The sequence below is a fragment of the Eptesicus fuscus genome, chromosome 2 (assembly GCF_027574615.1).
Source record: "Eptesicus fuscus isolate TK198812 chromosome 2, DD_ASM_mEF_20220401, whole genome shotgun sequence".
Classification (NCBI taxonomy): domain Eukaryota; kingdom Metazoa; phylum Chordata; class Mammalia; order Chiroptera; family Vespertilionidae; genus Eptesicus; species Eptesicus fuscus.
The window spans coordinates 65,962,587-65,985,271 of NC_072474.1; the positions used below are offsets into that span (position 1 = coordinate 65,962,587).

Here is a 22,685-nt window from a genome sequence, read left to right on the forward strand (position 1 = left end):
AGTCCACCATGTGAAGTATAAGATTGTTGTGACCTTCCATATATAGATCTCTAAAGCTCTTGTTTTTCAACTCACTCCTCATTCCAGTGTTTCATCAGACCTGGCATTCCTGAGTGTTGAGCCTCTTCAGGATTCAGCAGGGAAGATCTACTCCCTTTTCAGGGCCTGGCTTCTTTCAATACCTCTCCCCCAACTGCTTCCTGTTTGCCAGAAAATTGTTGAAGATTGTCACCCACTGATTGTCATCTCCTGTTACGTTTGCCGTGATATGTTTGAATGTTTACATCTCTTTAACTGAGCAGTCTGAGATGGAAAGGACACAGGGTCACCCAGTGATCAGCGTGCCATTGTGAACCAAAAATCTTCTCTGCCCTTTTAAACTGCCCTACAGCTAAATGCTAGAAAAATAGCTAGGTATATAAAAATAAACATGAGGCTTGTGGAATTATTTTACAGGATAATTTGAAGTATGGATGTATAAGAAAAATTTAAGACTATTTTTAGAGCATTTAGAAAGCTTGTTTAAAACTTAGATTACTGGGTCACACCACAGACTAATTAAATTAAGATTTATAGAACAGGATACATGCACACAAAAATTTGAGAACAAATGAATTAAAAGGATGAGATATGAGTGTTCATCTTGCAGTTTGAATTCTCTTAACTGAGTTTAAATGCCACTTCCCGAATACTGTCTCTGTCAGAAAACTCTGTTGCCTATTAGTAATTGAAATGTTTGGGACATGCAAGGTTCAGAAGACAAAAGAATGGTCTCTTCTAATAGTTTTTATGATTTTAAAACATTTTCTTAAATTTAAATAAAGAAAAGGAAGTATGCTCTCACTGTTTACTATACAGCCCTGTAGAATAATAGGTGAGTGCATGTTTTGTCATTCACATGAAACTTGATAAGACCACAGTTTCTATGAGACCTACTCAGGGTTTACATTAACTGCCTGAGCCAGGCATGTGAATAACCCGTGCCAATTTTAGTTTCTCCTCTGCTCTCAGTCTCTATACAAACACTGGGGGCTGATTTAATGTCAACATTCTAAGTACCAAATGCATCATCATGGCCATCTGTTCTTACTACCATTTCTCAGGGTATTGCTGACTTCAACTAATAATGCAAACATCATTTTAAAATTAATCATCAACAGAGTAGTGTGAATTGTTTTAAGTTAAATGAACATCTCTGAAGATGACTAATGGAAAACACCAATGTGGACAGATGTTTTCATTTGGGGAAATGTGTTACATCCCTTCAAACAAATCCCATAATCTACCCCCACAACTTCTGCTTAACAAGTAATCAAGTAAAATATAATCATTTAATTGCATTGTTTTACAAACTTATTGTTTTAACACATTGTTCTCATTCAGCTTTGACAGTTTTTTAATGTTAAAAATATTAACAATAATAGCTTTAGCTCCAAAGGCATTAAATTTCTGTCACTTACAATAAACCAACCATCAGATGTATTTTACAATAGTCTTTACCCAAACAGCAGCATGTTAACATATCTTAGCTAGTTCCATACAGGATACCCATGGCCTTTACAAACCTAAGAGACCAACAAATTCTCAGAAGAAATTCTAAAAGTAATCTTACCTTCTTCTCTTTTGTAGAAATGGCAGTAGCCAGAGAAAACTAATTTGGATTCACATGTCTAGGAATTATTCTGTTGGGGTTTCCTGGGTATCAAGAGGAACAAATGAGAAATAAATAAATAGCTGAGCACATGTTTGGCCCAAAGGATGATGTAACTGACTAAAATATACTCACAGAGCCATGAAAAGGCTACATGTTCTTTTAATGTAAGGAAAGCATTCAGGTCACTACATACAGCTTACTAGATACATCAATCACAATGTGACAACACTGCCAAGTAGAGGGCAGTTTTTCCTGTGTTAAGGCCCCACAAAACATCTATCACCAGGATAATGTCTCTTTGGGGTGAAGATCTACTGAGGCCTTCTAGAAAGTGCATTTATATTTATTCTAGTGGATTTATACTTTCTATCCTCATCAGCTATTCTTGTGTCCATAGACCTAAGTTAACCCTAGCACATTTCTGAGTGTTGGCCTCAGGACCTTGTCAGTTTCCTAGGAACAATTTTCCAGATAACAGACTTGAGCTTTAAATATTAGTAGACTACTGGTGTGACTGAGTAATGATCAGATCAATTTTAAATTAGTCTTCATCTTCTCTATATCATATAATTTTAAAGTAATGAGTAAAGGTATGAAAGCAACTAAATTAATTTCAGCTATATAACACAGTCAATAGAGGGAAGGAAATGAATCAATTATGTTGTCAAAGATTTAAAAGAAACTCTAAATCAAGTATTAAAAAGAAAGTTATTTAAATTAAAGTAGTTATTTCTGTAGATACTGCATTGTGTCCCAGACAGAACTATGTTTCACTTATCATTACTGAATAACATGAAACTCATTCCTACCTTGAAAAATATAAACTCAATTAATTATACTGTTAGACCCCTATTATGAGCTGATTATGCCCCCAACAAATTCATATGTTGAGGTCCTAACCCCACAGTACTTCAGGATGTAACTGTACTTGGAGATAGGACTTTTAAACAGATAATTAAGGTAAAATAAGGTTATATGGGTATCCTTCTAATAAGAGAAAGTTTGGACACACAAAGTGACACCAGGAATGCCTGCACAGTAGAAGGCCACCATCCACAAGCCAAGGAGAGAAGTCTTAGAAGAAAATAAACCTGCTGACTCGTTGATCTTGGACTTCTAGTCCCCAGAACTATGAGAAAATAAACTGTTTTTGAAGCCACCCAGTCTGTGGTATTTTGTTTTGGTAGCCCCAGCAAAATAATACAACCCCATTTACTCAACAAATATTACCTGAGCATGATCATGGACAAGGTGGTGCAGACTGAGAGAATAGCATGGCCAAAACTACAGACACACAGCAAGTATATAGATCCACCCTACATATACCTAAAATATGAGGATTAAGTAATAGCATGTGAATCAAAGATCAGTAAATATTAGGTCATGAAGATTAGGTCATGTATGCTAGATTAAGGAGCTAGAACTTATCCAGATAAACCATTGATTTAATTAAATTAGGGAAACATCCTAGTATAATTTGCACTCTAAAAAAATTAAACTGGTATGAATGGAAATTGCCACGATAGTCATTTATGTCAAGAGAACTAAATTGGAGCTGGGAGACCATGAAAAAGTTTGTCTTATGCTCCGCCCACCCCACCCCCCTTAAGAAATTTTGAACCAGCCTTGGTTCACATCCTGAACTTTACCTTAATTCTCACTATGGCAACCAGATCATCTGCACTGTTTACCTGAAAGGAGGCAATCCATTTCACCAGTCAGCATCCTTCATTTGCTTGGAGGACCTAAAAGAGGTTGGAACTCTTGGACTTCCATGCTTGCCACTAAAGCACATCCTAGAACTTGCTTAGCTCAGAGCCTCACCAGGCAGACCTGACCGATCTTTTTTGAAGAGTCATCACACCATGGTGGATAGCCAATAGGAAAAGTTTATTTTGTTACAATATGTAGCATTTTGCCTTTATAAGCTCTGACTTTGTCTTCCCTGGGGCACAATTTGGTCTGCTACCTAAATCTGTGCCTCCCAGGTTGCAATCCCTTGCTCAAATAAATGCTCTTTATTCTTTATTGCAACTAAACTTTTTTTTAATTGACATTGGCAAGAGTGTAGAATGTAAAGACCAGGAAAGTGGGGAAGGGTATGCACTGGGAGGATAATGTTAAAACTAAAAGGAGCTTATTAACTGATCTTAATGAAACTGGTCACTAACCAACATAAGAGAGGGTAAGTGCCTAATTAAAGAAGGGGGTGAGGTTTTTCATAGAAAAAAAAATAGCAGATAGTGTGGGGGAAGAAACTTTTCTCTACCCTTATGGTTCTTTTGGTTGCTCTAATAATCAAATAGACATAAAATTTACTGGCAAGAGAAAATGATGAAATTTAATTACATACATATGTATAGAAACCCTACACACATGAGAGAGTCAGAGACTCCACATACATGAGAGGTTCGGAAACAGAAAGGGAAACTTATGAGGTACATAAGACATTTTGAGTTGATGGGGAAAATGAGACATTTTGGAGGGGCTAGCAATCTGAATCTGTGCCAGTAACCTAATAATGCACATTCTTGTTAGCCTATAGTCTAGTCCAGGGGTCCTCAAACTTTTTAAACAGAGGACCAGTTCACTGTCCCTCAGACCATTGGAGGGCCGGACTACAGTTTAAAAAAAAACTATGAACAAATTCCTATGCACACTGCACATATCTTATTTTGAAGTAAAAAAACAAAACGGCAAAAACACCCGCATGTTGCCTGCAGGCCATAGTTTGAGGACGCCTGGTCTAGTCACTGCGCCTTTAACTATCTGGTCCTGCAAGACTTGTTTACTTAAGTACCACTTCCATTTTAGAGGGGCCATAAACCATGAACAATACACAACCCCCAGATGAAGTTATCAGTGCTGGCACCAGACCAGGCCTTGAGATGTGGTCTCACTGCCCCCTCCCAGCACATGGGGCTTTTTGCAAAGCCTGCAAAAGGTCCAGAAGTATGATCCTTATTTGGGGGACAAAGAAACAAAAGGGTATAAATGGAAAGCTTCCTCCATATTGGCTTGCTCAGGATTTGGAGAGAAACAGTTTCCCCTGAGTCCTGTACTAGTACTTGTGAAACACCTGAAAATAAATGGGTTTTTCCTGTGCCTCCGGTACTCCTGCATATTTTTCGGTCGCCTGGTAAATTCTGTAACAGAGCTAGAAATGAGGTAATGCACCTTGGGCCTTCAGAAGGTAATTGCAGAAAAAAGCACATGTTCAGTAATCATTAGTTTACCCTGCTTGTCACATACATAGGTAAATGTTATTTCTTATCATGGGCCAGGCTCCTAATTTAAATTCTTCTAGATAGTTAGAGAGGAACAGAACTTTCTCTTGAGCCCACAGGGTTGCCTGTAGCTCAAAATATTCTTCTGCATAACAATGAGGCACATCTTGGGGTGGCTTGTTCTGAATCCCAACAGTAGAATTAATAGAACTTGGTGAGGCTATATAAAAGGAGACATTTCTGCACCATGATGCTTAATCCTTTTTCTGGATCACAAAACCCTTTGAAAATATGAAAGTACATGGCCATCCCCACAAAACACATGGCCATGGACAACTTCAGAGACCTACAAAGGGTAGGCTGAACCCTTCACTGATCTACATCACATCTTCATCCACTCTTTGTCCATTCCCACTTGCTTCCTTATCCCCCCTTCCACAGTACTGTTCCCAAGTGATTCCCTCCCTAATACATGCCCACCATGCTAATCTCTATCTCAAAGTCTCTCCTGAGAGCTCCAACCTGCAACACAGACATTGAAGGGAGTCATGCCATTTAAAACTTCCAGCAGAGTTGAAGAACAAAAGACTTGAACATTTTTAAAGATGCCAACTTAACACCATACTCACAAAAACTCAAGTTTGGAATACAATGATGGCTCAGTAATGGCAACTATATTGTGTAATAAACATTATTGACTATATCCAAGAAATCATATAATCTCAAGAGATGCCCACAAGCATGTTTAACAAAATACAACTTCTATTATTGAATCTTCAAACTCTTAGTAGTATACACTGAGTGGCCAGATTATTATGATATCTGAACGCATAATAATCTGGCCACTCAGTGTATATCCTATATAATAAAAGGCCAATATGCATATTGTCCCCTGAACCAGGAGTTCGACCAGCTGGCAGGCCAGCCAACCACCCATGTCCCCTCCCCCTGGCCAGGCTGGCCGGGCCCCACCCATGCATGAATTCATGCACCGGGCCAAAACCAGCTCAAAATTGGTCCTATCCTGTTTTTAACAAGAATCTGAGTTCTCTCTCTCTCTCTCAGGTCCTCGTTTCCAAGATGACCAAGAAAAGAAGAAATAACAGTCATGCCAAAAAAGTCCGAGGCCATGTGCAGCCTATTCGTTTCACCAGCTGCACCCGGTGCATGCCCAAGGACAAGGCCATTAAGAAGTTTGTCATTCGAAACATAGTAGAGGACACAACCATTAGGGACATCTCCGAAGCAAGTGTCTTTAATGTCTATGTGCTTCCCAAGCTGTATATGAAGCTGCATTACTGTGTGAGCTGGGCCATTCACAGCAAGATAGTCAGGAATCTTTCTGGTGAAGCCCGGAAGGACCAAACACCCCCACCCTGATTTAGACCTGTGGGTGCTGCCCCATGGCACCTGCACCAAAGCCCATGTAAGGAGCTAAGTCTTTAAAGAGTGAAGAAAAGTTCTCTGGAGGGAAAATAAATGGAAATTGTACTTCCTTGAAGTACAATGGAAATTGTACTTCAAGGAAGGAAGGAAGGAAGGAAAAGAGTTGCCTTTTTAGAGACTACACACCAAAACCACAAGTCACGCAGCTAAAGCATGTGCAAAGGAGAGAAATTTGACCACCAGCTGCACCTGGAACCAAAGTCTTGCCCTTTCCTGGAACCAAAGGACCTGGACATGACAAGTGTCTGCTGTGCAGGAAGATGTGGTGCTGAAGCTCCTTACCATGTCTTACCATAAACAGCCAAGTCCCAACGTTCCCCACTCGAAACCTGCACTGCCCATGCTTCCACATACCATTCTGTTCTCCTAACCTCTAATCTTCAATTTTTGCCTTTAAAAATTCTTGATTGAAATCCATCGGAAAGTTCTGGATTTAAGGGGTAACTTCCTGTTCTCCTTGATTGGCACCCTGCAAATGAAAAGGTTTTAATTCCTCCATTGCAAACCCTGATGCTCAGTGTTCATCTTTGCTGTGCATCAGGCGAGCAGGTCCTAGTTTGGTTTGGTTCAGTAACAGTAGCAGAGTAAATATTTTCTTAACTTTATAAAAATATAAGACCCCAATCAAATATCCTCATTATGCAAAAACATTCTCTTTAGAGTAAGGAAAAAGATCAAGATCATCACCATAATTTGATATTGTTATCAATGTACTAATCAAAACAGAGGTAGATGATAGAAAAACATAAGTCATATAAATATTGGAAGGGAAAAGACAAATTTTAAATTGCAAATAGTATAGTTCTTTACCAAGGTGACCCAGAAAAACTGCCTGAAATCTATCTTATACATGGTAGTAAATTACAAAATTAATACACAAAACTACCATTAAAGCATTATAAAATAAAAAAATAATTTCATTTAAAATAGAAATTGAAAAGAAAAAAAGACCTAATATAAACCCAATAACCAAAAGTACACATTATTATACCTTATTTATTGAAGAACAGAAAATAATATTTAAATAAATTAATAAACCACACTTATGTATAGAATGACTTGCCACATGTATGTACCTATCATGCATGGAGTGCCATATAAGTTAAAATACCTAGAAGATATGAAATTAGGCATGAGAACTGTACATTTTGATTGAAAAAATAAGGGGGAGAGTCTAGAAATTTCTAAAGAGAACTCATAATAGCTCATTAAAATAGCTCATTAATAAATTTAAAAGTCAATTAAAAAGACAAATATGAATAGAACAGAAAAAGTAAAATAAATAAGTAAATAAAAACCTAAGTCAGATAAGAATTTATTTTATGACAGAGGTAACATTTCAAATCAGTGGAGAAAAAAAATATTACTCAACAAAATTATCTTAGAAAACTACATAAACTTTTGGAAAATTATCTACCTTAACGCTTACAAATGAATAAAGCATGGAACACTTACACACACACACACACACACACACACACACATCACATCACATCACACCAAACCATAAATTTGTAGAAGAAAAATAATGAAATTTATATTGTCAGAGTTGAGATGACCTTTGGAAGTTGGACATAAAACAGATAAGTAACAGCAGCCTTCTGACTATTCCTCAGACACAGGAGGCCCACTCCAGCTTCAAAACCTTGCATTTCCCTTGGCTTTTCCTAGACTTCTCCTACCCACACTGCCCCAAGTAGCCTCAAGGTTTTCTCACGTCCTTCATATTTTCATTCAAATGTTATCTTCTTAGTTCTAAAATTGCAATACACTCTAATCTCCCTTTTTCCCTATTCCTTTTTCCTGCAGTAATTTTTTTTTTCTTAGCACTTGTCATCATCTAACATATAGTATTTTATTTATTTGTCTTACTTATTGTCTAACTTCCCCAACTAACCTGTAAGCTTTATAAAAGCAACACTTTTTCTGTGTGTTTCACTTGTCAGCACCTACAAAACTACCTGGAGCATTAATGAAGGAAAGAATGAATTTTTTTAAAAGATCAAAGGAGTAGCCCAGCTGGTATGGCTCAGTAGTTGAGCATCAACCTATGAACCAGGAGGTTACAGTTCAATAATTCCCAGTCAGGGCATGCGGGGGCCTGATGCGGCAGGGGCCAAACATGGCGGGGATCTCCCTTTTCCACGTCCCGCACGGAAAGAGAGATGAATGAACTGGTTCTAAATGGAGGCGACCAGGGATTGAGAAATATTAGAAATAAAGAGAGAAGACGCAGAGATAGATTTGAAGCTGGGAACTGGGTGGGATGCCATCTTTTCTCTCTGATGGAGAGGCTGCAATGAGGATGACGACCCAAGCCACGCAGTGCGTTTATTTTATAGGCTTAGATTTACATATCTAGTCCCGCCCCTGCTGACACCTGGACAAAGGTAAGTCAGAACTGACCACACCCCCTGCCTTCTTGGGGGGAGAAGGGGGTGTGTGTGACCCAGACATGGACTCTGCCAGTGCCTGGGCTCAGCTGACAATTTAAAGAATGTCCATGTGCCTTCCCAGGAGGCCCTCTACATCTCCCCCTTTTTTGTTTTTTAAGCTACTATAATAAAAGTAAAAATTTAAACATTAATAATAAAACTCTAAATTAAAACAATTGCAAACAGTGCCAATGCAAAAACTAAACTACATACATGTTATCATTTTCAAAACTTGAATGTCAAGAGCAAAACTCTGGCTATTAAATAATAACAAAACAATGTCAATGCAAAACAACAATATGAGAAATCAGAACTATGGACATGTTAACATTTTTAGCTACTAAATGAAAGTCTCTTTTGCTGCTGGTGTATATTTACTCAGAGTCCTTGAACTTGGCTGCGCAAGACTTTGCAGAAGACTTTGCAGAAGACTGGCAGCTAACAGATGCTAGCATAAGCAGGAACATGGTTGAAGAAGTAGCTTCAACTTCTTGCTTTTCCACAATCCGCTGCGCTTCAGTCACTAACTTCTTCAGATGACTCCATGTTGGCACCTCAGTCCCTTGCATAGCTTTCAGTTTTCTTCTTCTTCCGCTTTGCTGTCATCAGGGCATCTCAGTCCTTTTGAGTGAAGAGACACAGGAGCTTCTCTGGGTCCATTGTGGTGACACACGTAATGCTCTGGCACCCAAATTGGTTGCATTGCTCCTTCTTGAAAGATATAAAACACAACCTCTTCCCCTCATTATTACTGAATCTGATAAAACTCTTGTCTGGTTTGTGCTTCCTTCCACCTAGCTAACTCGGTGGAGGCTACTGTACAGGAGGCCTGATGCCTTTCACCTGCTGTAGGAACCTCTGCATCACAATTCAAAAATTTTAAAATATAAAGAGCATGACTGAGCCTCTCTTGAAGTGACACATAACATCTGTCTCCCCGTTTTTGTTGTTTTTTTGTTTGTTTGTTTTTAAAATATATTTTTATTGATTTTTTACAGAGAGGAAGAGAGAGGGATAGAGAGTCAGAAACATCGATGAGAGAGAAACATCTATCAGCTGCCTCCTGCACACCCCCCCACTGGGGATGTGCCCGCAACCAAGGTACATGCCCTTGACCAGAATCGAACCTGGGACCCTTCAGTCCGCAGGCTGACGCTCTATCCACTGAGCCAAACTGGTCTCGGCCCCCTTTTTGTTTTAATAAATGATTTTAAGAGTACGATTGGCTCTATCTACTATTGAGTGACATCCATTTTACCAGATTTGATTAGGTTTAAGTCCTTGGGGATTTACCCCTAAAGTTGACACAGGGAGGTGGATATCACACTGAGGCCATTGCTTCCAATAAAACATGGACATTGTCCTTCTCTAATAAAATTTAAAGGCTGAAAATTAAATGAAAAGTTCCTCTGAATTGTGTGCCCTATAGTAGCTGTTACAATAATTTTGGCCATACTTACCACATAAGCACTATTACTATAGGTTGATGGGTTCCATAGCAAAATCTGTTAAGGCATAAATAAGAGCTCGTATTTTTATTGAAATATAAGGGGTTTGAAGGACCTTTACCTCCCTGCTGCAGTAGATCAAGCCTTTCCAGAACTGGATCCATCTGTAAAATGGTTAATGCCTGAGGTATAACATCTTTTTTAATGTGGCAGTTAATACCATTCCCTGTGTTAGAAATAAGGCAAGCCCCTCAGTCAGGGGTCCTGGTAGAACACAAAACATCAAACATTTTGAATTCTATGCAGAAGGTGTGCACACATTGTCTGGAAGTGCGCACACCGACCTTCCTTGCCTTTGGTCCTGGGCAACCTGAAGCAATGCACAGGTGCTGACTGCTAGCATGGCAAGTTGTCTTCACTATTTTTATTTATGGAATACTTTTCCTCTGTTCTTGTGGGCCACTGCTTATTCTGTGGCTGGAACAGTTAGTTCTATCAGGTCCTCTCTGGGATCCGTTGTTGCAGGAATCCATATGGTCTTGAAGTTTTCTGGAAATATAAACATATTCTCGACCAAAGGTTAATAAAGAAATCTTTTCTATAAATTAGACTTGGGATCCTTTTGATTTTTGTCCAAATGATTTTCCTTTGGCTTATTTTGACACCATAAGATTTTTCATGGGTGCCTAGTTATCAGCATTATCAATGAAAATTAATTTTAGAGTAAAAATTTTTAAAGCAATTAAGGCATGATGTAATTTAATTCCAGGATATTTCTTACAAGATATTATTCTACTATCCTTTTTTGATTTAATTATTATGAGACTTTTATAAAAAAAAATTTAATGCAGTCTTGATAACTTTAAATTTTAATTTTTTTGCACAAAAGTAGGTTCATCACATGTTAAGCAATTTTACCATGAGATGAACTACCAATAGAAATTTTAGTTAATACTTTAGGAACAGCTTTTTGTCCAGTACAATTAAATTTTCTTGAATATTTACTTATTTCAATTAGCCAATTAAATTAATCTGAAAACTTGATTACTATTTTACTGTCAAATTTAATACTCTAACAACAATCTTAGTTTACCATGTAAATAATAGTGGAAAGGATTATTTTCATTCTTGGATAGGCCCTGAGCATTCCTGGTGCTAGGCTGGATTTAGATATAGAGCAGCTGCTGTCGGCCAAGTCTCTGTTGCCTCGGTCCCGATTTGAGCTGGGCCAAGTCTCTGTCTGTTGCCTGGGTCCCGATCTGAGCTGGGCATGGGAAGCGAAGCAGCCATGGGGCAGGAGACCTCCCTTAGAAGGGGCGAAGGTTCAAGCCCCTGCAATGTTGGGGGGGTGAGGATCTATGCCCCACCTCTGTTGACCCCCAAGTTCTCTCCTGATGGCCCCTATGCGACTGTGCCTGTCTTAGGTTGTTCCTTCCTTGAGGAATCTTACCCGTCTTTGACTAACCAGCCATCCTCTGGGGCCAAGCAGGGTGATGTGAGGTTCAGTTCTGTCTCCTTGGTAGCCTATGCCCCTATGGCCTTCATGCCCAGCACCTGCCTTGGAATCCCCTTGCCTGCTGGCGGGGCCCCGGCATTGATCACATATCTTGGGGAACCCAGGTTTCTTCTCCATGGAGGGCCCAGCTCATGCCATTGTGCGAGAGACAGATCCGTGGTACCAGCCATCACGAGGCTTCAACCTCAGCATGAACTGAAAACTCAGGCAACAGCTGTGGGAGGGTCCCTCTTGGCAAAAAGGGCCAATATAGAATGCTCAATTGCCTTCCCAAGGGGGCCTTCCACACAGTGGAAGGGATTAAATCCTTTTATGTCCTTTTTAAATTGCTGCCAAACATTCAAAAATTTAGATTTTTAAGTTTGTTTGGGATAATTGTACAATATGCTGTTGTAAAATATCAAAAATTATAATGAAATTGTAGAATAATATCATGTAAGGATATTCTTTGCTCTAGGCCATGGCAATTCAATTTCAAATTGGCTGTCAATTTCTTTTTGTATAGACAAGGTCTTAACCAGTTAATGTCCCCTAATAATTTCTGAAAGTCATTTAAAGTGTTAAGAAAATCTTTTCTTATCTCTATCTTCTGAGGCCTAATGTATTGGTTATCAATTACAATCCCTATGATATTTGAAGGAAAACTCTCTTTATTTCCTTCCAAAATAATTTTCAGGCTACAGAGTTTCATTTAAAAATCTTTGCCACATGAAACAATTTCTCTTAAGGTTATGGTGACCACTAGTATGGATTAGATTTAATATTTTAATAACAATCCTCAGTTTATCCTGTTTGGTCTATTTGCATATTACCCTTTTATTATATAGGATTGGGCTCTCTGTGCTCTGAATTTTTCTCTTGTGATGAATTTTTCTCCTGTCAGCATCTAATACCAGTGAAAGAGATTTCAAAATTTTAAAATTTCTCCTTTTTTATTAAGCTAGGAATTTATTTTTAAGAGTATTCCTATTAGCTAATTTGCATATACAGAGGGATCATGGGAAGCCTTCAGTAACTTTCTTAGAAGACTTATTTAAATTGCTTACAAAGACATTGGCTTATTTAAAGGAAGGGGGTTGGCCTTTATTTCAAGATGGCGGCCCCCAAGCCACGCGGCCAGAGGGCAGGCAAGATGGTGGCTGCCTAATCCACAAGCCACAAATGTTGCCCCGCCTCTAGTTTAATTAAGAATGCAGGAGGCTATCATGTCAGGCAGTAAATAGTGGCTTCTAATCTGTTCTTAGATTTTACTTGGATTTAATTACTTATAAAAACATTGGCTTCTCATGTAACTTAATTTATATAAGACCTTGATTATATTTTAAAAATCTAATTTATAAGGTAACTTAAGTGTATCTTTAATTAAAAAGCAAAGAAACTTATTCAGTAAAACTTATAGGTTTGATACTTTATTGGTCTGATTTAAAAGCATAAACAGTGTCTTACCCCCAGCCCATTAAAAATGGAGGCTGCTTGGGGCTTGTTTTTCTTGAAATTCTACTGCTGTTGAAAATTTTGGCTATATTTAAGAAATATATTGTTTTTGCCCTTCTTACAGGCGAAAACCTACATATAAGTAAAATATATTAATTAATTTTTATTTCATAAAGCTTTCCATACGATTTCAAGTATCAATTGGTTTAATTAAAAAATATATTTCTTTTAAGAGAGAATAGAATTTTGTAACATTTCGGGGGCCTGCGTCGGTCGCCAGAATGCCGGGGCCTGATGCGACGGGGGCCAAACATGACGGGGATCTCCCTTTTTCACGTCCCGCGCAAAGAGAGATGAACGAACCGGTTCTAAATGGAGGCGGCCAGGGATTGAGAAATATTAGAAATAAAGAGAGAAGACGCAGAGATAGATTTGAAGCTGGGAACTGGGTGGGACGCCATCTTTCCTCTCTGATGGAGAGGCTGCAATGAGGACAACGACCCAAGCCACGCAGTGCATTCATTTTATAGGCCTAGATTTACATATCTAGTCCCACCCCTGCTGACACCTGGACAAAGGTAAGTCAGAACTGACCACACCCCCTGCCTTCTTGCAGGGGAGGAGGGGGTGTGTGTGACCCAGACACGGACTCTGCCAGTGCCTGGGCTCAGCTGACAATTTAAAAAATGTCCATGTGCCTTCCCAGGAGGCCCTCTACAAGGGCACATGCCCGAACTGCAGGCTTGATCCCCAGTGTGGGGAGTGCAAGAGGCAGCCGATCAATGATTCTCTCTCATCATTGATGTTTCTCTCTCTCTCTCTCTCTCTCTCTCTCTTTCTCTCCTCTCTCTCTCTCCCCCTCTCCCTTCTCTCTGAAATCAATAAAAATATATAGTTTTTTAAAAGGTCAAAGGGATAAAAAGCCTAGAGAAAAAAGTTGTAATTAAAGTCAGAATGGGGAAAATGACATTAGTGCTGTAAGCTGTAAGAGACCAAGTTAGACAAACAGATAAAAATCAGAATGTCATCATTAATGACTTTTTGGCAGAATAGTTTGGGAGACAATTCTCCATGGTTCTCTCATTTCTACATGTTTTACTAGCAGAGATACTAACAGTCCTTTATTCCAAAATGTAACCAAGTGTACCTGTATAGTGAACAGACTTAGCAGATAAGAGTATTTAACTCTGGAGCAAAAGACAGGTTTGCTTACAACTTTGGAAGATCAAGATAGTGACTCTCATCTGGAGAAACGTGCAGGCATGCTTACTGCCCATTATAAAAACAAAACAAAACAAAACAAAAAAACTAGAGGCCCAGTGCACGACATTCGTGCACTCAAGGGGATGTGGTCCCTCAGCCTGGGTCCTTTAGCAGTCTGGGAGCCCTCAGGAGATGCCCCAGGGGGAGCAGGTCTAAGTGGCAGTGGGACATCCTTAGCCCTGCAGGAGAGACTCCTGCCACCACTGCTATGCTTGCCAGCCGGGAGCCCAGTTCAGGGTTCAGGGCTTCTGGCTGAGCAGTGCTCCCCCTCTGGGAGCACACCAACACCAGGGGCCAGCTCCTGCGTTGAGCATCTGCCCCCTGGTGGTCAGTACACATCATAGCTACCCATCTTTCTGCTGTTTGGTCTATTTGCATATTACCCTTTTATTATATAGGATTGGGCTCTCTGTGCTCTGAATTTTTCTCTTGTGATGCCATTCACTCAGTGTACAGATAACAACAGGGCCCCTCTTTGTGTTCTTGAGAATTGGGGCTTGGGGAACAGGTGTAAAAAATGCTGATGCTCTGGTTGCTACAAATACTGTGAATAATACATTTTCCTTTATCTCTGACCCAGGAGTTTTAGTCTCCTGTCAGCATCTATAAAACTATAGCAGGCTAATTTATTAGTGTGCAAGTATGGTAAAATCCAATACCTTTTTACAATTCTAGATTGAGAAATGCCAAAATAACACGATTTTGTACAGATACACTAGCATTAGCAATAATAGTTATTTATTTCCACTCAATACAATACTAAATTACATCTTAAAACATCATTCAACTTCTTTCACCTAAACTATATTCATAAATGCACAACATTTATGTAGGGAAGTCCACTACAGTCATTTACCTGGCTATCACAACTCCTAGCTACAAGCAATAGACTTACTCTGGTTAGGCATATGATCTCAGCAGAAGAATGAGAGATATGGAAAGCAGAATTTACCATATTACCTGAAATACAAAACATAGCTGTTCCAACTAACCCATTAAAACATGAGCAAAAAAAAAATAAGTGCTTATTTTTTATGCCACTGAAGTTTTTATATTGTTGTGTAGCAATAGTTGACTGATACAAGACCCAGACTATCACCACTGTCCATGTAATAAAAGATTATTTCTCCCTTGTGCAATATTCTTGAGGGAGGCAATATAGGGTTAGTGTTGTGGCTCAGTTATACAATATTACCCAAGGACAAAAGCTCCTGCCATCTCATTGTTCTACCCTCCCCCTAAAACCATTCTTATCATTCCAAAATGGCTCACTATCTCACTTGTGTTCCAAAAAATGGAATAGAGAAAGGGTGATCAATGCAATATACTTTCCTTTTAAATACATCCCAGGTTTTGTACCCACCTGGCCTCCTTATATCCCATTGGCCAGATATTAGTCATGTGGTCACACCTAACTGAAAGGAAGATAAGAAAAGTTCCTTATATAGTTAAAAATCAGTAGCTATATCTCTCTTAAAGGAGAGAATAAAAACGAGTACAACTAGCATTAGCCATTCATTCATATGACAACCCTAATATTCTGAGAACCTCTCTCCTTCTCATAAAATATTTTGATCACCTCCACAAGGGAGAAAATTCCGAAGCCCTGCTGGTTACTATACCCAACTAAAAGTCTCTCCCTTCTGGATGTATGATGCATTCCATTAAACATGGATGTGGAGCCTCATGGTTTGGCACACTACACACTAAAACATATGTTTATGCGTCCCCAACACACTCAATAATCAAGGCGTGTGAAAAAGGTGAATATAGCAAACTACACTGACCCTACTGAGCAAGGAGGATTGGGAAGCATACAATAGTCACTGGGTCATGGCAATAACCAAATCCTACTAGTAGGAGTTACAAATATTCCCTGACCCAACAATAAGGTAATTCCTTTGGGTTGGCCTCATTGGAAGCCCTTGATTCTGCTTTCTGGAAAGAAATATGTATTTTTCTCCAAAACCCTTATTTCTACCCCATGAAAGGTGCTTTACTACCTTTTGTCCTCGCTTGCAATGAATCGGGTAGGTATCACAGGGACTGCTCTTCTTAGAGACTGCAATGTTTTTGCTGGTTTGGATTTGGCAGCACAGGAATTTCCTAGGGGTTTAAATAATTACAGGCTTTTCCAGGCTATGCTGTTGTTCTTTACCCATACAATTCCCTCAAAACCTTAGCAAGCTTCCAGGCAATTTGTTTTGGATTAACTCCATATGTAAGTAACTATAGCCAAAGATCTAATCTAGGTGTAGTCTTTAAGACTGAAGATGCTTGTCTTTTCCTTATTACCCTGTGTGGCTTGCTTACCCCCTCTCTGGATGGAAGGTACATCCAGGCTATCGGAATCATTTTGTTTGGGTGGAAAATCAATACCCTTAATTTGATTTTGCCTCTGGTCTGGCTCCCAAATTTGGCAGGGCATTGAGCTTATCTCCTACTAAGGCAGTGGCTTTGAAGCTACCAATTATAATTGCTTTGGATTGGAGTACAGAATGAGTTGACTTTTTCAAACCTTAAAGGCCTCAAATTATAGGACTCACAGAGAAATTATTTTGCTAACCTGACACAAAGAGCCTCTCTTAACAGAATTGTATTCCTTTCCGCCTCTGCTTGCAGACTGGCTAACTCTAGCCTGAGTTCATCTCTGTCAAAGGATTTTGCTGGGAGAGCATGAAGCAGCCAACACACATCAGCTTTCCTATGATTTCCCCTAATGTTATTTAGGGTCTCAGTTACCATGTGGCCTGCCTTCTAAAATAAAGCAAGCAACTATTGTATCAACGCTTTGTCTCAGCATATCAGAGTTTAATCACCTTTAACCTCCCATATCTATGCCTCTGCTTCCTGCTCCTGCTTCCCAACTGCTAAACATATTATGCCACATATGTAGGTCATGCCACTTCATGCACCCCACTTCTGGTATCAAATTCTATTTTAATAAGGATGTTGGTTTGGAATGTGTAACAGAGACTCAAATGTAATACATAAAGGAATTAGAGGTTTAGTCCTGTCACATTAAAGTCCTTAGAGGTCCAGGGCACCCAGGCCTTTCTATCATATAGCTCTGTCATCTGTCAGATATTGCTCTTATCCACATGGTGCAACATAACTTATCACCACACTTTTCAAAGCAGCAGGGTGAGGAAAGGTGGCAGAGGGGCATCCCTTCCTCTCTTTAAGAAAGGTCTGGAAGCTTCACCTCCAAGGGAACTTGGGAAATGTAGTCTTTACATTTTAGTCACATGTCCTCTACAAAACAAGAGTCCGTTCATTATAGGAGAACAGGAAGAGCATGGTGATCAGGGGACAAAAAATAGTCCTGGCTACAAACTCAAAACAAGTGGGATCATTTATTTAGATCTAAGATATCAAGGGTCTTGTGAATCAATATTTATAACAATAAAAATGAAGTTGACTAGAAATTATTTTAAGAACAGCTGTTGGCCTAATAATATTTACAGAAATTTTTACAAGGTATAACATCCAAAATATAAATTTTGATATAAATAGATATAAATTTACAGTTTACTTTTTACATGCTAGGCTTTTGATAGATAGTTGTTGAATGAAAGAATGAACTGACCAATTAACAAATACTTACTGAGAACTTGCTGAGACCATAATAACTGTTAGACACCAAAGAGATGTTTTTAAAAAAGTATGACATATGTTCCCATAATAGAAGAATTTGGCAGCATTTTACTTGATGATACTGGTGAAAGTGTTAAATACATCTAATAAAAGTATAAAATAATAATATACAAATAATCAATATAATAATAATAGTGTATAAATAATAAATATAATAATCAATACTTTTTTTAAATATCCAATGCCTGTCTAGAAAATAATGCTTTTCTAAATTTGAAAAATGTTCTTAAAATAACTTTAAAATTTCAAATAAAATACAGCACTTAGATATCCTCTTTTTAACTTTCTCTGAATAGTGACAGTTACTCAAAGGGCAAATGAATTAATTGGTACTTTTTTTTAAGTCTTCCAATAGTTTATTAGAAAGAATGTAGGCATTAAAAAAAATCCCCATGGTCATGAACATAAATTGAGGTTTTCAGCCCTTGTACAAGCTGGATCAAAAAAAGAAAAAGAAAGAAAGAAAGAAAGAAAGAAAGAAAGAAAGAAAGAAAGAAAGAAAGAAAGAAAGAAAGAAAGAAAGAAAGAAGGAAAGGAAGGAAGGAAGGAAGGAAGGAAGGAAGGAAGGAAGGAAGGAAGGAAGGAAGGAAGGAAGGAAGGAAGGAAAATATATTTTTATTGATTTCAGAGAGGAAAAGAGAGGTAGAGAGAGATAGAAACATCAATGATGAGAGAGAACTGCCTCCTGCATGCCCCCTACTGGGGATTGAGCTTACAACCTGGGCATGTGCCCTTGACCAGAATCTAACTAAGGACCCTTCATTCACAGGCCCAAGCTCTACCCACTGAGCCAAACCAGCAGAAGGAAGGAAGGAAGGAAGGAAGAAGAGGAGGAGGAGAAGAAATACAAAATCTAATAGTATATTAACATTTTTTTCACTCATTTGCCATATTGAAAGTGCCAATACAAATTTAGCCGAAACATACAGATTCTCAAGCAACAATGTACAGCCTTTCTTTGTTCTCCATGCTAAGAGGTATAAAAGTTTAAGGATCAAACAATACCAAATGTACAGGCTTTAAAAACCATCCTACAGCATTTACTAGTTTTAGCCAAGATGCATTTGGAACAATGACAAGTGATCACTTATGTACACTAACATGAAGTAAATTTTTTGAAAAATAAAACTTTAGTGAAACAATCCTGAAGAATATACCAGAGGAACAATATGTTACTAGTTTAAGTTATCAACCAATTGGTTTCAGCCAGTTTGAATCCATGTTCTAAAATGTAAAACTTAGTTATCATTCTGTAGTTCAAGAGCTTCCTAGCATGTCAGTATGTATGTTATGAAGAAAATGAGACTTAGGTGACATGTTTTTTTATATCACAAATGCCTAAGACCTTGGCAGTGTCATGAAAGTCAGAGAAATGTTTCATGCATAAGATTATTGCTTTAGCTGACTTAAAACTGTCCCATTCAGTGGTAAATATCAACCCTTAATGAATTCTTTAAGAAAACAAACAGGTTGAAAAATAGGTTAAAGGAGGCAAATGCAGCATCTCCCTTCAGAGCTATTAACTCAGGAATCCTCTCAATTAGGAAATCTTGCAGGGAAGTTATTTTTCTATCTCAAGTTCCGGTGAGGACAACATTCCTTACTTCAGCTCTGGCATTTTTCTCATCATCCCTATCTTGTGAATCATTATCTGCTCCATCTACTTCTGGTAAATCTACATCTTTATCACCACACATGTTGTCCGTCATCTCAGAGAAACAATAAAAATTAGACATGTCTTCATCTGAATCATCTTACCAGTCTTTCCAATTATTCAAGACCACACTAAGCCAATTAAGCTTTGCCCTTTCTTTTGTTAACCTTGGCCATGATTGGGCAGCTTCTCCTTTTCCTAAACAACATAAACTTGATCTCTCAGTCCTTTTGTGCTTGGAATCACTTGGATAAATACGGTAAAAAAAATATCAATTTCATTAAAATTATCACTTTCTCCAAGACAATTGAATATAGTTGGGATTTTTCCAAATTTACATTAACATCTTTACTGTCTTCAACACAAAATTCAATGAAGACACAGTTCCTTCGGGTGATTGTACCACTTTGCAAAAGCAGGCTGCACCGTGAACAGGGCCTGGGTTTGTGGTGAGTGTGTGGGTGGGCAGTGACTCCATTCCCATGGTGACTCGGCGTTGGCCCCTTCTCACCTCCCTCAGCACTGGGGCCCAGGGAGAGCGCCACTCATGTCAAGGGGAAGAGGAAGTGTATAAATAGGTAATGAGGACAGAAAATGAACTGCGTGTGTGAGCGTGGGAATGAGGTGTGCGTGGGAGCCGGGGCTGGTGAACTTAACTGGTATTTTTATGTAATTTTTACATTATAGCAAATAAATACTCTATACTTAAACTTTTAATGAAAAGTAATGAAACATTTAGAACAAAATTGTGACAAATAATTAAAGTTAAAATGTTTTCAAGTAATTTAATCAATAAGAAATAAGTGAACTATTTGTTTACAAGCATCAAAGCCATTTGTGCATTCGTATGAAGAATAAAATAATGTGTTTATAGTTTTGAGGAAAGCAAACTTGAAGCAGTACTTTTTTAAGGTAAAGTGTTCTCATTTTCCCACAAATGTTTCTCTCTTCTAAAGATCCTTCCATCTGAGAAGCAGAATTTAGCTTTCACCACAGCCCTTTTTTAGGAATACATGGCTGTAGTAAAATGCTTGGTTTAATCACTCAGGTACATGACACAGCCATATTGTTTCCACAAAATAACACCTTAGGAGAAATTACACATCTTTATAAAGCTTTTCATATCCCTTTTCTCTCCACAGTTTTGGATATTTGGGAATTAACAGATTTGGAACAAAATAAATTAAGGACAATAGGCACAGAAAAACAATTGCTCATTATCTGCTACGCCACACCATTTTTTAAAGCCTCTTTGATGAGAGTAAATTTTTTGTTCTTTGAGAGCAGTCATTAGTGCTCTACTGGGCATACAAAATAAGTAACAAAGATGAGAAATATGGGAGGGTGGGGGTAAAGGGGAGAGATCAACCAAAGGACTTGTATGCATGCATATAAGCATAACCAATGGACACAAACACCAGGGGGGTGAGGGCATGAGCACGGGGGAAGGGGGGTGACAATGGGGGGATAAGGACACATATGTAATACCTTAATCAATAAAGAAAGAAGACAAAAAGATGAAAGAAAAAAAATAAAGTATGTGTTTATATGTCAAAAAAAAAATACATGTTGCTGAAAATGATCTGGGAAAGATGTCAAGTTAGGTATCTTATTCCTCTCTGTCAAACTCCAGATTCCCATTAACATGAACAAAAGTACATAAAAAATAGGTTAAACATTATATGAATACTGGAAACCTCATGCCAAAAAGTAGACTTTCCTTTAGAAATAACATAAATGAAATGAATGAAAGAAAACTAAGTGCTGATTCCCAATATTTTATCATCATAAAATAGTTTCCATCTTTATTTGCTTTTAGATTGTTCTATATATATATTTATAAGTGAGATTCAGACATTCCTTCCTTTATTGATTTACAAATATGGCCATTTTACATAAAGTTTTGCAATGACACGTTATAAATTACAGCTCTTAATCCCAAATCAACTTCTTTAAAAAATAATATTTAATTATATTAAAAAAGCATTGATGAAGTCCACTGGATTCACATTAGTTATGCAACATTTCATAGCGTGGTCCTACTCTTAAAAATCAAATTTAACGCTCAATATAAGTTTGTACTATGTGAATGTGGTGTAAGATTTTCATAAAGAAGAGTTTATAGTTGAAAATTACATAAAATTTCAGCACCACAGTCAGCAAAATAAATTAACAAGTGAAGAATGCTGATAGCCTGGTAAGAATACAACCATAACATATCATTAAATAAATTTAAAGCAGAAACATGTCTAGGAAGTTCCTACTTAGATTTTATACTGAGATATATAGATTAGGTGTTTCCATTACAATATTTTACCATTAATATAGTTGTCTAAGATTTTTATATTCTCAAAGATACATTTCTACTTTCTCACCAAATTTTAGGCAAAAGAGTCTGTGAGTCTTTCAATTAAATATGCCCTATTGTTTCAGCAAAGCTAATAAAGAGTCATCTTGTTCAGATAAATAACTCTAGAGCAATTAGTTAGTCCCAGCTGATGACTGATTTTATAATATTAGTTGAATTTTGGGTGGGATGCATGGAAACCTACCAGAATTTTCCTAGGCTCTTTGCCAGAGAGAATTCTTGTCAAGAAAAACAGTACTGTGATTTCAACTTTGAACTCTGAACTGTACATTGTGTGAACTTGTCAAATACTCAGCCCACAAATAACCTCGTGCTCTTTCTGAAAATCTTGCCAAATGCAATGAATCTGATTTAGTGGAAAAAAAGTGTTTAAGGCCAAGAAAAATACACACATTGTGTATAGAGTGTCAATAATTTTGGAAATATTAGTTTACCTCAATTCATGACTTCACTTTAAAAGTATGCAGTGTTGTTTCTGCTGAAATATTTTTACCATAATTAGTTCGTTTCTCTCCCAAGGAAACATTGTCTTCATATATTACTACATTTGAACATTATTTTCTTAGAGTAATTAATTCAGATG

The 22,685-nt window shown here is 38.0% G+C and overlaps 1 protein-coding gene and 1 pseudogene across 1 annotated transcript; one reads left to right on the forward strand and one right to left on the reverse strand.

Annotated features, from left to right (window-relative positions):
• The first annotated feature begins 5,961 nt into the window (after positions 1 to 5,961).
• On the forward strand, positions 5,962 to 6,261 carry LOC103287904 (40S ribosomal protein S26-like). Its single transcript, XM_008143632.3, has one exon. It carries the CDS (start codon positions 5,962 to 5,964, stop codon positions 6,259 to 6,261), a length of 300 nt encoding a protein of 99 aa, XP_008141854.3.
• A 13,393-nt stretch (positions 6,262 to 19,654) lies between these two features.
• On the reverse strand, positions 19,655 to 22,373 carry LOC103287957 (prostaglandin E synthase 3-like; annotated as a pseudogene).
• Positions 22,374 to 22,685: the final 312 nt, after the last annotated feature.

Excerpts from the sequence above, each read along its gene's own strand:
- LOC103287904 (XM_008143632.3), top strand. The coding sequence starts at position 5,962 with ATGACCAAGAAAAGAAGAAATAACAGTCATGCCAAAAAAGTCCGAGGC.